General features: G+C 53.8%; 1 protein-coding gene across 2 annotated transcripts in view; it reads left to right on the forward strand.

The window, feature by feature from the left end:
* KAZN (kazrin, periplakin interacting protein) overlaps nucleotides 1-17,370 on the forward strand; it is a 1,074,891-nt gene that overhangs the window by 912,011 nt on the left and 145,510 nt on the right. The window contains exon 1 of one of the 2 annotated variants that reach the window (XM_039228972.1): nucleotides 9,499-9,819. The exons of the other annotated variant lie outside the window; for it this stretch is intronic. Within the exon in view, the coding sequence (XP_039084903.1) occupies nucleotides 9,612-9,819 (208 nt within the window). The 5' untranslated portion in view covers nucleotides 9,499-9,611. Of the gene's footprint in view, nucleotides 1-9,498; nucleotides 9,820-17,370 lie in introns of those variants that run through there. 2 annotated transcript variants of the gene reach the window in all.

A 17,370-nucleotide genomic window follows, 5' to 3' on the forward strand; every position in this document is an offset into this window, starting at 1 on the left:
CTCACTGCTGTCAGCCTATTAGCGCAGAACCCACTTTGGATCCTCTGTCCCCCTATCTCTGACCCACCCCCGCTCACACTATCTCAAAAAATAAATGAAACATTAAAAAGATATATTGGCAACTAATGTTTTAAATGCCTCATAAGAGAGTGTTAGGAAAAGAAAATATATTCTTAGGCCACATTTGGCTGTAGTGCCACTGGTTTGCAATCTCTGCTCCCTTCTCTTACCCTCAGTTTACCCGTGCTTTAAAATGGGTATCATAGCAGTATCCCTTTCTTATAAGGAAGCTGTGGAATTAAATGCAATGATGCATCTAGAGGGCCCATCCTAGCACGGGCCCCTAGTAAATGTTATTATTTATTGTTATTTGTTAGGACATGGGACACACTTCTTCGGTGAAACAGGAAGGGGCTGGAGTGACAGAAGGGATATGTTAAGCTCAGAACAAGGCAGCCGGGAAGCCCTGAGCCAGAACTCAGTGTCTCTTCATGAACTCACAAAGCTGATCATGCACTTGCTGTGTGCCTGGCACTGTGAGGTTACATCAAGTTTAAGACCTGTGCCTTCCTTGAATTTACAGGGGAGGCGAGAGTACGCCCATGCAGCAGCTCGTGGGGTTGCCCTTCAGCCCAGGAATACTTGTGAATCCCTCCCCTGGGCCCCTGACCCGGGAGAAACGTTCCACTTTCAAAGCTCAGGTCTTTTTTAAAAACAAAAAGAATGAAGCTGCCTTTTCACATTTAGCAAAATACATTTTTACTTGTTTGTTGAGTAACTTCAGGGGACAGAGCCAGTCCTTTCTACATATCTGCCTCCTGAAACCAGTTCCAAAGAAATTTAAAGGGCAATTCTGGAAAAAGAAGAATTTAGAACCAATTCTAATTAGTCCCACTGGGACTAGAGGCCACTGCAGATTTCTGCCCTGAGAACCTGAGACGGGGGGCCTAAAGTTACTCCTTGTTGTCCAGAGAGAATGTTCTGCCTTCCTCCCCAGCTTTGCCCACCCTGGAGAAGCCTGTGGGCAAAGTCAGGCCTGTTCCCAGCTTCGCTGGGGGCACTAATCTGTTTGCGTGGTGGCGATGGAGGCCGTGTACGCTCTTTCAGATTTGGGGAAGCCAGGAGTTGCTCTGGCTGAGGTACCTGGGTTCTGGTGGGCGGTCGGGCGGTCGAGCAGGTAAAGCCCGTGTTTACGGGCAAGCAGCCTCAGGCGTGTGCGGGCAGGCCTCCCGGAGCCAGGGCAGGTGGCCTCCTGACAAGGGAGGGCCCTGGAGTACGGAGTCTGGGTGCAGAAAGCCATCAGGGTGGGGGAGGGGTGGTTATGTAACTCTGATGCCACAGTCGCTGAGAAAGTGACCTTGCTATGCTCCACCGCCTCGTTCCTTGCCACTGAGAAGGACATGAAGATCCAGCAGCCCTTCCTCTGGGCACGGCAGTGGCCCTCAAGTTTATGACCATCAGGGTCACCTGGAGGGCTGTTAAAACTCACACTATCAGGCCCCACCCTTGAGTGTGTGTGACTCATGAGGTCAGGGTGGGGGAGAGAATTTGCATTTCTCATAAAGGCACAGGGATGGTGCTGATGCAGCTGGTCCAGGGGCCACACTTTGAGAATCGCCAGCCTAGGACGTAGTGAAGCCCGTCTGCCTGGATCCTTGATTTGCTGTGTGCATCTGGGCTAGCGTCTGAGCTTCTCTGGGCTTCTGTTTTTCTTAGAAGGAGAAGCTAGCTTTGTCTTTGAACAACTAAACCCCACCTCAGTGTTGCGATGCCTAATTACTATTTGCAGGTAGCTCAGAGAGCTTCACAGGAAAGCCCCAGGCCTTAACCCAGGGTTGTTACCCTGTGGTCCAAACCTGCTTTTAGCCACTGTGAGGCTGTCACTCTAGGAGAGGTGGGCACTTTAAGCCTTAAAGGGGCAGGACAAGCCAGCATCTCTGGCCTCAGCCTTTGCCCTGCGTGTGAGAATCTTGAAGTGGTTCACTAGGCTTGTCCTTGGGACCCTTTTGTTTCTTTGAGGAGGTAAGTGTCAGAGGCTCATCAGAGCCCCAGTGATCCAGGGCACAGAGAGCTACAATCTGCCAGAAGTCCCCCCTTCTCATCTTAACATCTAAGTGGAGGGTCCGGCTCCTACATGCTGGGGTTCCATTGCCTCCTCCCACAGCCTCTGGGACAGGAGTGGACTCATGGCAAACACTGAGTGCATAATAAATGAACAAATGGACCCTTCTGTGAGCCAGTCCCAGGGCCCAGCTGTCTTCCATCTGCCTTCTGCAGTTACATGGGCTTTCCCACCTATGGTTTCCTTTGCTCTTCACAGAACAGTCTTGGGGATGGGCCAGTATTCTTATCTCCATTTCACAGGTGGGGAAACTGAGGCCTTGGGGAACTAGGCCCCTGGTGGTCTGACTTGTTGGACCTCACTAGTAGTAAAGGGCAGTTGCAGAACGGAAGTTCAGAACTCCAAGCCAAAGCCCCTGCCAACAGCCCCTCCCCAGTGTAATCAGCGTACCTCCCAGGCCCCTGGATAGCGCTCTGCAGGCAATGGCCATGGACGTGAGCGGGGACAGGGATGGTGTCACTGATGGTGCCCACAGCAGGCCCTACTGCACGGGCTTCACCTCCAGAGCCCAGTGCAGTGCCTGGCACATGGTTGGTACACAATCCACATCTGTTGAACAGATAAATGAATGGATAAATGAAGACAGGCTGGGTTGAAGTACTGGGCCTATATTTACCAGCTGCGTGATCTTAGACAAACCCTTTCACCCCTCTAAGCCTTGGTTTCTTCAACTGTAAGACAACAACAACAATGACAATAATAATAATAATAATATTGAGAGTGACAGAAAAATAGTAAAGAGAGCAGACTCTAGAGCCAGAATTGCTTGCATCTGAATCTTGACTCCACCCTCTGGCAACCTCCCAAACCTGTTTCTTGCTTTTCTCATGGATAAAGTGAGGATAATGATAGTATTTATGCAGTGTTGTGGGGATCGAACTGAGCTAAGATGTGTAAAGTGCTTTATTTTTTTAAAAAATATTTTAATGTTTATTTTTGAGACAGAGAGAAAGAGGGAGAGAAGTGGGGGAGGGGCACAGAGCGAGAAAGACAAGGAATTCGAAGCAGGCTCCAGGCTCTGAGCTGCGAGCATAGAGCCTGACCCAGAGCTCGAATCCACAAACTGCGAGATCATGACCTGAGCTGAAGTCAGACGCTTAACCGACTGGGCCACCCAGGTGCCCCTTTGCAATATTACTAATAACCGTTAACAGGGATGATTCTATCTCAGTGCATTGGTATATTAAATAACATTTAAGAAACAAGTGCCTAGGGGCGCCTGGGTGGCTTAGTCGGTTAAGCGTCCGACTTTCGCTTAGGTCATGATCTCGCGGTTCGTGGGTTCGAGCCCCGCGTCGGGCTCTGTGCTGACTGCCGGCTCAGAGCCTGGAGCCTGTTTCGGAGTCTGTGTCTCCTTCTCTCTCTGACCCTCCCCTGTTCACGCTGTCTCTCTCTATCCTAGAAATAAAAAAAAAAAAAAAAAAAGAAACAAGTGCCTAGCAGATGAGTTCCTAGGCAGAAGTGCTCAGTAAACAATAATTGTTAGTCTTATCTCGGGCACTGACTGGCCCAAGGCCCTCTGTGTCTCTTGAGTCACACATAGGAAGTGGAGACACAGGGTCTGAAAACTGTGGTAGTGGACAGCAGCCGCATTCCCAGGAGCCACAAAGCCCTGGTTCAAACTTGCGAACCTGTTGGAGACGGTGAAGTACTGGTAGTGGCCACTAGGGGCAGCAGAGGACCCATCCCACCCACCTACCTTGGTAAGCATTCCTTAAGTCCGTCTTTAGCAGGTAGGAAAGGATGGCATTTTCTGTAACCCTGAGATGGGAGGTATTTCCCCAGATAACACCCCTCACTTCTGAAGGTTAGACTCCCAACTCTGCATTACCAGCCACATCATCTTGGATAAGTCCCTTTGTCTCCATAAACCTCAGTTTTCTCATGTGGGACATGGGAATAGAGTGATTTGCAGGGTTGAATGAGCTAGAAGGAACAGTCCTTGGGGCAAAGTGAGCACTCAACGAATAACACCTGTTGCCCAAGTAGCATCATGGTTATTAGCATGGAGTCTGCAGCCAGACTACATAAGCCTGAGCTCTGTTTGCACCATTCGCTGGCTGTGTGCCCTTATGTAAATGACTTGCCTTCTCTGTGTCTGTTTTCTCATCTGTAAATGGAGACGATAATAACAGCATATAGTATGCTTGTATCTCTCAGGTTTGTTGGGAGGGTTAAATGAAGGTGTAAAGTTCTTAGAACACATTTAGTAAGTACTCTGCTGATGTTTGCCAGTATTATTATTATAAGCCATGGTATTTTGATGTTATTGTTTTCATTCTGAATAAGCTGCAACATTTTAACTTCCTGCAGAAACCTCCCTCTTTAACAAAAAAAAAAAAATCCCCAGGAAGGCGCTTAGAGGAGATGGGGGAGATGTGGCCTCAGGAAATAACTTTTTTCCTTTTGTTGCAGTTGAGAATCGCACTTGGGACCCAAGGCAGTCTGACAGGCAGGGCACAAGGGCCAGCTGCACTCTGTGAAAATACTTCAATGCCTGGCTCTGCCCAGGGACTGAGCTAAGCCTTCACCTCCAGGGCAGGCCCTTTGCAAGCCCCAGAGGGGATCAGGATCTTTGCCAGGTCATTGGGGGCCCTGGGAAGATCGTTAAAGAGTACCAGTGAACCCGTGACAGGTGCACAAAAGTGTCCAGCCAGGAAAGCCTCACCAGGACAGATGGCAAGAGCGACAGTGGGTAAAACCCTCTATCCCCATAGGGCAAAGGTCTAAATTGGTTTGGAGGAAAATCCCAGTCTAATCCTCCTGCAGCACCTGGGGCCCCGAGTCCTATTGGGATGGCCAGGGAAGACCAGCACCATCACTGCTGGTGGCCCTGGTCACAAAGGCATCCCAGGGCCAAAGGCTTTCCAAGTCACAAGGCTGCAGATCTCCATGGAGATAGCAGGTAGCACCTGTCCCACTTAGCAGTGGATTCCTGACCTGCTGAAACAGAGACAATAAATACTGGTGGTTCTTTTTTTAATCTTTATTTTTAAAGAACAGAGAGACAGAGTGTGAGCAGGGGAGGGGCAGAGAGAGAGGGAGACACAGAATCCGAAGCAGGCTCCAGGCTCTGAGCTGTCGGCACAGAGCCCGACGCGGGGCTCGAACCCACGAACCGCGAGATCATGACCTGAGCCGAAGTCAGGCGCTCAACTGACTGAGCCACCCAGGCGCCCCAGTACTGGTGGTTTTAAGCTGCGAGGTTTTGGGGTGATTTGTTATACAGCAACAACTAATACACTTGCTTATCACTAATAGTGACACCCATACAACCACCATAAAAAGGACAGAAAAGATCAATTCAACCCTAAGGGCAGAGCTGGGAAAGCCCTTTCACATCCATGAAACCAGCCCTTCATTTTGGTTTTGCCAGTGAGGGACTGAGACAGGAGGGGCCTTTTCCACAGTCACCCACAAGCTAGTGGGCACCTGGCATGCCTGCTGAGGTCTGCAGACTCCGGAGAAGTGTTGCCAGGAGTTCCCGAAGGTGTTACAGCTAACAGTGTGCAGATCCCTGGCAACCCGGAGTTCTACTTTGTCTTCGTTTCAGGTGTTTGGAGAGAGCGTGGTAATGTTGGCTGGAAGATCTTAGTAAAATCTCCTCTACAAATATTAAAGCATAGCCAAGAAAAAAAAATACCTGAAAAATTCCAGTGGATTCAAACACTCAACTTCAAACACATGTCAAATATAGTGCCGCCCTTTAATACAATGTTTCTGGTTTTCCTTCCTGAAGTCAAATGTATCTTGTCATCTCCCGGGATCTCAAGGAAGTTTCCCTGGAAGCGAAGGGATACTTTGGGTGGGAACTGTGCGGATCCCTAACGCCCCTGTTCCAGCCTCCTTTGTGTTTTCTTCGGTGGCACCCCATTAGAATCCTGAGATCAGGGTCAAGGGGACGCTGGCTGGCCTCAGAGCTCAGAACCAGAGCATCCCCACCCTCTGGCTGCCTGCCCATCCCCCCACCCGATTTCCCACTATGCCATTGCTCCTTAATTAGTTTGCTGGAGGAATGGATGGGGACAGTTCCTGCTGCCTTGCCCCACCCCCAGATCCTCCCTTCCCGCTGCCTTGCAGCAGAGGTCTGACACAACGTACCCTGGAGAAGGATGGAATGAGCCAAACCCCGGGCCCAGCTGTCTCCAACATCAATTCCCAGCATCCCCCAGAGAGGCTGGGAGGATCTTCTGGGAGGAGAACCGGCTAGGTAATTTGCAGATCCCAGTGCAAGATGAACGTGCGAGGCTCCTGGTTCAAAACTAATTAAGGATTTCAAGGCGATGACAGCAGAGCGTTAACCCACGAGCAGGGCCCTTCTGAGGTTGCACGCTCAGAAGCCGGCTCTGTCTTGGAGTCTCTAATAAAAACCACCCTGGAGTTATCATTCCTGGAGGGCCTGCCCAAGCGCTCAGGGCAGAAAATGCGTTGTCACTTGGCTCCTGGATCTCCTGTTGCAGAACTGAGCAGAAACATCCCCCAGGGTCCAGGGTGTCCTTGTAATGAGGAACATACCTCAAGGAGGAAACACCTCCCACCTAAGGCAGATGGTTTTCTGGAAGGCTGCAGGCTGTCGCTGGTGCCAGGGGTTTGCCTGCTAGCAAGTTGCGAGAGCCAGGCTGATGCTGCCTGGGGGAGGCATGGGCAGTCTGAGACCCGCCCCCCCTGAAAGTGAGGGAAGGTGGGTCTGACTGCATTCTGAAGTCCTGGCCCTGAGAGTGGGGAACACACACACACACACACACAGATGCACACACACACACAAAGACATAAGCACACACGTGCATGCACTCACACACACACAGCCGGGCCAAACTGTGCTGAGTAAGGAGAGCAGCGGAAATTCCCCAGGGCTGTGGGCTTGAGAAGCGGCTTGGGTTATTGAAATGTAAGTAGAAAGCATGTGCAGACTTCAGAGAGGTTGCATGAGGACCAATGACGGTAGCAGTGAAGTGAGCACTTGCAGCCAGAGGGCTACGTAGAAACTTCTAGACACGTTTACTTTTCCCTTCTCCGTCCTCTCCTTCTCCCCTTTCTTCGTCCTAAGTTTTAAAGAGTTGTCCACATTTTGAACTTAGATTACACATAAAAATCCATATTCCTAGCAGCTCTTAAAAAAACACAACAGAACCTCTTCTGACATTAGAGCCACGTTCCTGGTGACAGCAATCTACGGCCTCCTCTACAGGGAGGCAGGTGGCTTCTTGTTTGCCACAGTCCCCACCGCTGCCTAAAGTCTCCCTGACACTGAATCCAAGTGGCAAGGACTCCACATTCAGCCTTGTGCTGCTGTTTTCTTGTCATGGAATTAAGAGGAAACTGCACGTCTCTATCAAAAGTGGGAAGATAGATGCAGAGTTCCATATACTTCAAGAAATACGGGAAAGAGAATGTTTCTTTGTGGAAGAGCCTTCCTACACACTTAATATGCAGAGCGTGTCTAAGTCAAAAGAATACAACCTAAATGCCCATCTGAACCGAACCACAGCGAGCCCTGCACAGCCCACCCACTCATTTATGCCCCCAGTTGGGTCCCTGAAGGCTTCTGGAACAGAGATTCCTGTGCGGGGTGTCTCCAGAATGCAAGGGCTTCTCCCCCCCCCCCCCCGATGGCCCAGAGCAATCTTTCTTTGCTTCTGTTTTGCCTGTTAGCCCAGGAAAGGCGGAAGAACTGGGGGATTCCTAGCACCTGCTATCACTTGGCGTCATCAGTTGTGGTCGGTTTCCTCCCCTTAGCGCAGTGCGGGTGTCTAACCCCATGGGTGGTTTTCTTCCCTGGCTTGGAGTAACACCAGTATTTGATGTTACCGGTCAGCTTTCCAACGGGAAGTTGGGGTTCCAGACAGGGGTCGAGGCGGGCCAGTTTCCACATCATTGGGAGGGGGAGGAAGATGCTGGGTGTGGAAGCTGGGAAGGCCATGATGGACGGTGACCAGACCACAGCGCCTGCTACGGGGCAGAGTTCCTCACCCACACACAGGAAAGTGACCCATGAACTGTTGCAGAGACTTGGCGCGGGGGTGGGGTGGGGAAGTAGTTTGTTTCCCAGAGCTTGTTGGAGAGCCATATGCCAGTGACCTAGAAATTCCCCGAGCTCAGCCTGGAGCCAGCGGGAACCATAGGTTAGAGACCAGGCCCGGGTGCATGCTGTCTGGAACGGGGGGCTGGGGACGTCACTGAGAGTGTGTGAGTTCTCGCCTGGCTATGTTGCCTCAGCTCCCCATGTGTACAATAGGGGGAAACAGGACCTGCTTCCTGGGGCTGCGGGGAGATAATTAGTCCTTCTAAAGAGCATCATAATCCCCAGATCAAAGGGGGCTCGGAGGAGCTGCAAACTCATTTAACAGCAAGCACTGCCAGCCTCTGGAGCACTCCCTCCAGCAGGCAGGTTTAGGTTGCAGACCCAAGGTGCCACCTCCTACGGGCTTGGCTGGCTGAGTAACTGCAACCCCACCCCCACTCCCGGGGTCCTGGGAATCACCTCACCTGCCCCGTGGCTGTAGCAGAGGGGCGTTCAGAAGCACTTGGCACGGTGGACAGGGTGGGAATTAATGATGCTACATTTTAGAGATGGGGAAACTGGGGCTCAGGGAAGTGAGATGCAGACATAGGGCTCCCCCCGCCCCCCAGATCACAGTCTGCTCATGGGTATGGACCATTTCGGTTTCCCCCTCCCCCACCGCCCTCCGGGTCACCAACCCCTGGCATGGTGAATGCATTCAGTATTACGTTCACTTAACACCTGGTCACACCGTACAGGGGAGTGTAGGAAATGTCCCAGGGCTACCACCCCTTCCCCTGTCCCCTCGTTCTGCCCTCTCCTGGTCAGTTATTGGGACTTCAGCTCTTCAGCAAGGCTGTCACAAGGGTGTCAGAAGACTGGAGGCATCTGCAAACTGGGGTACCAGGCAGCGGTCCCCCAGATGCACTCACTCTGGGCTTTCAGAGCTATCTTGGTTCAGGCCTGTCCCTTTCCGACCCCAGCGCCGCTGGCTGTCCCGCAGTCTCTCCAGAAATGACCATGTTGGGGCTGCGCCGAGCGTCCCGGGAACGGGGCCACGAAGCGCGCCCCGAGGCCGCCGGGCGAGTCCCGGCGCCGCCGAGGGCCCGGGGGCGGGGGCGGGGGCGGGGCCGGAGCCGGGGCGGGGCGGGGCCGGAGGCGGGGCCGGAGGCGGGGCCGGGGCGGGGCCGGGGCGGGGCCAGCGGCCTCGCCAGCCCGGAAGGAGCGGGAGGAGGAGCCGCAGGAGTGAGAGCCGTTCCCACGTGAGAGGCCGGCGGCCGAATTCCTCGCGTGCGGCGGCCGCGGACTGCCCGGCGGCGGCGGCGGGACGGAGAGCCCGGGTCCGGCGCGCGCAGGGGCGGCGGGCGGCCGGCGGGGACGGCGCTCGGCGGCGCCCCGATGCGGCGGCGGCCTCGGAGGCTGTGAGCCCGGCGCCCGCCGTCGGAGCCCCCCGCGCCGCCGCGGCAGCGCCCCCGCCGGGCACGCGGCATGCGGGCGGCCGACTCGGGCACCTGGGAGCGCGTCCGCCAGCTGGCGGCGCAGGGCGAGCCGGCGCCTTCCTGCGGGGCGGGGGCCGGGCCGGCTCGCCCCCCGGGGCGCGCAGCTTGCGAGTCGGGTGCGGACGCTGCGGGCCCGACCGAGCGGCCCCGCGCCGGGGCGCCCTCCGTTCGAGCGGATGGAGACTGCAGCCAGCCGGGTAGGTGCGCGCGGGGCGGGGAGGGCGGCGCGGCCGCGGGCCCGGGGAGCCGCCGGGGAGCCTCCGGGGCCGGGCGCGCGGGGGCGCTCCGGGCCGGGATCGCCGCTCGCCGGTAGCAAAGTTCTCGCCGCGCGCCGCGCCCCCAGCGCGGGGAGGGGTGTCCGGGGAGACGCGCGGGACGTGGGGTTAGTTCTTCAGCATGGGGGTGGGGGTTTCGGGGGTCGCAGCTTTCCGGCCGAGCCCCCGGGAGAGCTGCAGAGGGAGGTCAAGGCCACGCCTGCCGGAGTTGCGAGATCCCGGGGCACCTGGAGACGGTGCTCCGGGCGCGACCCGCGACTTTCACGGGAAGCGTGGGAAAGGGGGCAGCCCCGCACGAAGTTGGGGCAGCCCCTCTCCGGCCGCGCCTGTAACCCACCTGGGAGCCCCGTAAAGTGTCAGGAGAGCCCTGCTCTACCGCTGCCCCTCGGAGGGGAAAGTGATGACTCGCGTTTGCTAGGAGCGCAGAGATTTCTCTTACATTTGAAGGACTGATGCAGAAAGAAATCGGGGCGATGCAGACACAACTGAAATGGCCTCATTGCGTAGCAGAGGCTAATCTGACCGAAGTGAGAACCGCGTTTTAATGTTAAAATGTTCTGAGTAGATGCACCGGCTCCTTTCTGTTCCTGTCTCAGCTGTCCCCCCCCCCCCCCCGCAAGTTATGTCTTGGGGGGGGCGGTTCCCACGGGAATCCCTGTATCCCCTTGACTCCAGAGTAGTAAGAAATGTAGATGGAAGATGAAGGGCTTCCTAGAAGTGTTCTGTCATCATCAGGTTGAAGTTCGAATACCTTTTCCAGGAAAAACGGGGTGGAGGGAGTACCACATGATTATTCATTATTTCTTGAATACCTGTTGTGTTCCAGTAATCTGCATGCAGTGTCTCCGTAAAATTTTATCACAGCCCTAGGAGCCAGGCTGTGTTATCTCCGTGAAGATAAGGAGAGAAAATGCCAGAGTTTCAGCAACTTGCCCAAGGTGCCACGATTTCAAATTTTCTCTGTCAGTCGACACCAGAATGCCTCTCCCAGACAGCAAGCTTAACCAGCTGGGAAACACCAGGCTTATTTACCTAATAATTATTTCTTTCCTATGAGAAAAAGCCAGCAGCAAGGCCCCCTAATTCCAGGCTGCCTGTATTGGTCTCCCAGGGAGACGGAATCCCGAGTATCACAGTTGTAGCCACAGGAGCCGACTGTGATTAGCTGAGCTGTCACAGCTGAGCTGTCACTGGTGTCCTGGAGCCACTGAAGTCTTGGGTCACCAAGGGCCTAGAAAAGGGACACCGAGCCCTGGAAGTAGCTTGAATCGCTGGACCCTTGGCCTTGGGGCTGGGCTTGCTGGAGACAGCCCACCTCCTCCCCAGTTACACAGAGCAGTTAAGAGTCCAGGACAGCTTGGTATAAAACAGGGTATCGGTGCAAAGAATAAGCAAATAGGAGCGCTTGGGCAAGTTGTTTCATCTTTTTGAGATTCCGTCTACCCGTTTGAAAAGTGGCGGATAATACTAGTGTCAACTAACATTTTGAGGAATCGAAAACCAGCGTCGGCAAAGCACCTTGCCTCGTTCATAGTTGATGCATGATAAAGGTTAGTTGTCATTTTCACTTGTGGGGCACCTGTCCGTGCCCCCATTGACTCAGTTTCCCATTCGGTTGTGATGCTGTGTGTTCCATCTCCACCCTCCTGAGCTGTGCCAAGATGAGATTTGTCTGTAAAATACCTCAGTGATCCGAGGCTGACTGTTGTGCTGGGGGGAGGTGGGAGGCGTGGTTGCTATTATGTAAAAATATAGGACCTGGCTGGGTGGAGATAGAACTGTTTACTTTGTGTCTACATAGACTCCATTTGTGTATTCATAATAACAATATCCTAATGACATGGCGTAGCTGAGAAATGCCTGTCTCCAAGGCCCTGGGGGGAGGGGTTGTTCTAATGGCCCTTGTGGTGACCCTTTAGGACAGAGAGCAGTGGCAATCTCCTGATTTACAGAAGGCATCACTAGCATGAAACACGGTCAAGCAGCAGCTACACCAGAAATTTTTGAGTTCTCTCTACTCCACCACCGCACCCCTTCACCCTCTTTTGGTCTCTGGTTCTTAAAGACCACATGCAGTTTCTGAGAACTTCTGTGCTGGCTGGGCGTTGAGGCTGGACATGGATCCTCAAACCATTGGCTGTTGTTAGGGGGTTTCCTCTGGGAAGCCAACGAGAGCTCTTCTGGCTTGGAACCGCAAGCTGGGATTATTGTTGAAATAAACATTTTGGCCAAGCTGTGAGGTGACTCGCCCCAGGACCTCAGCACATCGGTCCCCAGCCACTCAGTTGAAGTTGCTCTGTGGGATGACAGAGTCTGGGAGCTGGCACTTTCAGAGGTGGGGGGGAGGGGTAAGGGAGAGGGGATGCTCGCTGGGCAGGATGGAAGCCTGTACACCTTGACATTGCTCATGGAAGGTGTCCTGAGATCAGCAGGGGGACAGGCTCTGTGCTGGTGACAGCTCTGGCCTCCAGCGTGGGGCCAGCGCAGGCTAAGGACTGGAGCAGGAGAGTCCGAAATTAGACATCACTAGCATGATGCACGTGCTGCACATGGTTCCGCCTTAAATCTGTGTGACCTTGAAAAACTCATTAACTCAGTTTCCCTGTTGCGCGCCATGGGACTGACTCCACCTGGGGAGAGGTCATCCGGACTCCTCCCCCCTCCCAGAGTAAAGCACGTGCTTCCTGAAAGCTTAGGCTGTGATGCGAATTCTTCCATCTTCTTCCATCTTCGGTTGTGCGTTCATTCAATCACATTTCTTGAGCAACTGCGGCCGCCAGACACTGTTGTCGCTGCTGGGGATACAGTATAGCCAACCAGGCACCTGCAGCCCCTGCTTCTGCGAGCTTCTGTCTGTGGGAGGAGACTTCCAGCAGGCGCGGGCACATGGGATGTGTCAGGAAAATAAAGCCAGGTGAGGGGCTAGCATGATGGGAGCGGGTGCTGGGAAGTACTGGGGTGGCGGGGCGGCGCGGTCTGAGAAGGAAGTGAGCCGAGTCCCTATGGCAAGAGAGTGTTTGCCTGTCAGCTAAAGGTACCACCAACTCATTGTTTAAACGTCGTTGGTAAGTTGGTATCTTTGGAGACGGGACACCATATCTGTCCACATCTGAAGGCTCCCCAGACTTGGAGGCCCAGTTCAGATGCCATTGCCTCCTTCAACTTTTCTCTGAACCCCAGCTTTCAAAAGCCACAGGACCTAATAGATGCCAGCCTCTGCCTTTTTTATTAGTCATTGGCATTCTCATCGCCTCTTGCCCCTCCCCCTCACATAACCCTCCCCCCGACCCTCTCGCTAGGGCGCCAGGCCCTTGTGGGTCTGTGGACTGGCCCCCGTTGCTGTCCTGTACCCTCCTGGGGGCCAGTTACGGTACTAACCACATGGGATGCTTTGTCTTAATCAGTCCTCCAGGGGCCCTGGCGGGGAGGTGCAATGGCTAGTCCCGTCCACAGGCGCGGAGACTGGTGCTCAGGAAAGTCGAGTAACTTGCCCAAGATCACACAGCTGGTAGGTGAGATCACACAGCTGGTAGGTGTCACAGCCAGGATTTGATGGGCGGGTCCCAGGCTGAGGACCTCAAAGCAGTGTTGAAAGACCTCGTGTTGATCTTTAAGACGGAGACCCACATTAAGTTTCAGGTCCTGTTTTCTCTTTAAATTTTTATCTTTAAAAACAGGGGGCGGGGGTTGTCCTCTCCTTGACTTTCCTTGCTTTAAGCAACTCAAGCATTTGCTTATCTTTGTGCCTTTAGCAATGCTAGCAATCGGTTGGTCTGGTGTTATCCCTTCTGTAAAGGATTTCTGCTGGGTTAGAGGTGAGATTAAATCTCTACCTTGGAACAGGGCATTCTCGTAGAAAGCCAGCCACTGGGACCACAAAGGTTTAGTGCGGGCATCCTTGGTGACCTGAGTGGGACAGAGACTGCTGAGGCTTGGGGGTGGGAGTCGCTGCTCCTGAAAACTGTTCCGATTGGTTCCCCTGCAGCACCCTCACCCCGGGTGATGGCTCAGTGGGACGGATTGCGCTTTCCTTCTGCCGGGACACCGAGTATAGGGTGCCAGCTTTGGAATCAGACACACCCTGGTTTGATTTGTCAGCTCTTCTGCTTACTAGCCGTGGGTCGCCAAGCAAATTAAAGATCCCAACCCTCAGTTTACCCTTCCATAAAATGGGATCACATTGCCCACTTCAGAGCTGTTGGACAGGAATCTGTGTGGTTGGCATCTTTTGTGCTCATGGAGCCCGATGCCACAGGAGGGAGGAGGAGTCCCATTTATCCAGAGGCCAAAGAAATCGATTGAGTGTGTAGGTGTGTGCAAACTTTATAAGTGTTTTGAAGTTTGAGATATTGGGATTTGATGAGATGGGGTGATTCCAGAGGACAGGTAGCTTGCTTTATTTGTCCTTCTAAGGAGTTGGAAATTTCCATAATAGTCGTTACGCATGCTTTGTGTCCTTTGTAGACTCCAGTTGAATTAACTGGAGGATATACCAGAACCCTCCAGCCATTCTGAAAGATGAGTTGACTCCCCTTTGAATCATTTCAAGAGTCACCGAGTGCGTGGTTCAAGGAAAACAGCAAACATGAGCCGGAACCCTAGCCCCTCCCACCCATCTGACAGCCGTTGACAGAAGTGGAAAATCAGATACATAGGTGTTTACACAGATTTGAGCCCCAGCAGATAAGCAGAGCCAACATATCATTAAAGCCGGCCAAGCAGCCGCCGTGGGGATGCCGTGTTTGCTGTGAGTCACTAAGGTCTGTAAACACTCCAGAGAGGACGGCAAGCTGTGTTTACAAGGTGTGTGTGCGTGTGCGTGCCTGTGTGTGGAGTTATTTTTTATGAATTTACTCTCTGTAAATGCATTTCACACTCCATGTGCCCAATGAGTGCCGGTCCGGGAGGGGAAAAGTCAGGAATGACTCCTGTTCTAAAGGATCACTCCTTCCGTGCCCCTTGGGGCAGCCACCATGAAGGTGGGGACTTCATGCTTTCTCTTGTCTGCTGTTGGGATCCCTTCAAGAGAAGCCAGGTGGAGGACACTGGTTGTGGCCATTCCTCAGAGCCCCTGACAGGTGGCATTGGCCCCAAAGGTGTTGCAGCAGCCCCGGATTTGGAAGAAATTAACAGCCAGAAAGGTATGACAGGCGGGTGAGTCCTGGGCTCTGAGCCAGGGGATGCTAAGCATGGGCCAAGGAAGAGGGGCGCTGGAAGGTTCAGTGATGATGACCCTCCCAGTGTGCCGGGCTTTGGGGACCGCTGCGGGGAACACCCCCCCACCTGGTAGCCTTACCTGCAGGTGCCGCCAGCCTCATCTGTTGTTGCTGCCCGGATTTGGAGGCTGGCTCAGGCTCCCAGCTAGTTTGGGTGGTAACTTTATCACCGGCATTGAGTGAGTTCAGTACCTTTTAATTGTACAGAAGCTTTAGAAAGCTCTCCCTGGGGCCCTGGAGAGCCGTGAAAACAACAGCTGCCAGTTCCTGTGCGCTTTCTTCCCGGACTGCACGGCTCTGCCTCACCGGTGTCCTGGTAACTTTGAAGTCCCCTGTACCCAGGCAGGGAAGAGTGTGTACTTCTGGTTTGGGGAAGGTTCTTTTAACGATGAAGAAGCATTTGCCCAGGGCCACCCAGGAGCCAAGTGCTTGTTACTTGTATTCCTTTTGGTTTTCTCCTACCCCTGTAAGGCAGCCCGGCATCCTCCCCATCCAAAGGTGACACTGTGGGTGCGCCTGGGTGGCTTAGCTGGTTAAGCGTCCGACTTTGGCTCAGGTCATGATCTCGCAGTTTATGGGTTTGAGCCCCACATAGGGATCAGGGCTGATGGCTCAGAGCTGGAGCCTGCTTCGGGTTCTGTGTCTCCCTCTCTCTCTGCCCCTCCCCTCTCAAAAAATAATAAAACACTTAAAAATATTTTTTTATTTTTTAAAAAATGCCACAGTTTCTGCCCAGGACCATTGCTTCTCCCTGTGGTTTTTCCTTCATCAGCTGACGATTCCCTGAGGGGCACCAGGCAGAGGCTGCGCAGCTGGGTGTCATGGGACGCCCTTGCTGACATCTTTGACACACTGGCTTCCAATCAGCCGGAGGTAGTTGGACGTGAGGGTGTCTGGGACCCAGAGCCGCTCCATTAGCTCTGGAGACGACGCTGCCCCTCTGCCCCGGCGAGAATCCAGAGCAGCCAGCTGTCCCGTGGCAGGAGGTCCAACCCAGGCAGAGTCCTGAGAGGGAAAGGTCAGCAGGGATGGAGTCAGCCACTGCTTACAAAGTGAGGAAACTGAGGCCCAGAGTGAGGAAGGGACCGTACTCTATGGTGTCATGTGGTTTCCAGGGCCAAATATGAAAACCCTCAACTACACATGAAATCTTGGCAAAGCTGGGAATTTTCTCTCCGGACCTCCTTCCCTCTTTCCCCCTGACTCATTACAGGGGGTTTCAGACTGAGGAGCACAGTGGTCTGAAGTGCCTGCCAGGATACGGCGGGCCCCACCTCCCTTCTGCCTGTGGTTCTGGGGAGGGGGCCTGGGAATCTGCGTCTTTATTCAGTGCCCTGGGTGATTGTGATACAGGGGTTCCCTGGACCAGACTTTGACAACCTCTCTGCGCTTTGCCTTTCTGGGATTGGTTTTATTTTAGAGTGAGACCATTAGGAGGCCGTGTACCCTGATTTTTTTTTTTAAATGTTTTTAATTTATGTCTAGGAGAGAGAGAGAGACAGCGTGAGCAGGGGAGGGTCAGAGAGAGAGGGAGTCACAGACTGAAATAGGCTCCAGGCTCTGAGCTGGCAGTCAGCACAGAGCCCGACGCGGGGCTCGAACCCACGAACCGCGAGATCATGACCTAAGCGAAAGTCGGACGCTTAACCGACTGAGCCACCCAGGCGCCCCCCATGTACCCTGATTTACCCCTGCATCCTGACATCATCTCTGGCAGCAGGCTCTTCCCTCCTATGGGTGTCCTGAAGTGGACAGCGGGTATATGGACATCCTAGCTACGTCTCCCTGTCCAGGACCTCCTCCCGGCACCCCCCCAGCATTCCCCAAATCTGTTAGAAAGGGGCACCTGCCTATCTGTCTTGTGTGCCCCCAGGATTGTCCAAGGGTGAGAAAGCAACCAGAGTAAGACTCTGTCTTTGCTCAGGTGCCCCTCCTCCATCACCAGCACGCCTGTGCCTTCTACTCAGCTGTTCCTTCTCCCTTGAGCACCTTGGAGGAGCCCAGCGCAGGACAGGGCACTGAGTGGACAGAGGGGGACCGTGCTCTTGGCCTGTGGTTCATCTAGATTTAAAAAAAAAAAAAAAATTTTTTTTAACATTTATTTATTTTTGCAAGACAGAGTACAAGTGGGGGAGGGGCAGGGAGAGAGGGAGACACAGAATCTGAAGCAGGCTCTCCAGGCTCCGAGCTGTCAGCACAGAGCCCGACACGGGGCTTGAACTCACTAACCGTGAGATCGTGACCTGAGCCGATGTTG

Source organism: Hyaena hyaena, unplaced genomic scaffold (assembly GCF_003009895.1).
Source record: "Hyaena hyaena isolate Hyena2069 unplaced genomic scaffold, ASM300989v1 scaffold_35, whole genome shotgun sequence".
Classification (NCBI taxonomy): domain Eukaryota; kingdom Metazoa; phylum Chordata; class Mammalia; order Carnivora; family Hyaenidae; genus Hyaena; species Hyaena hyaena.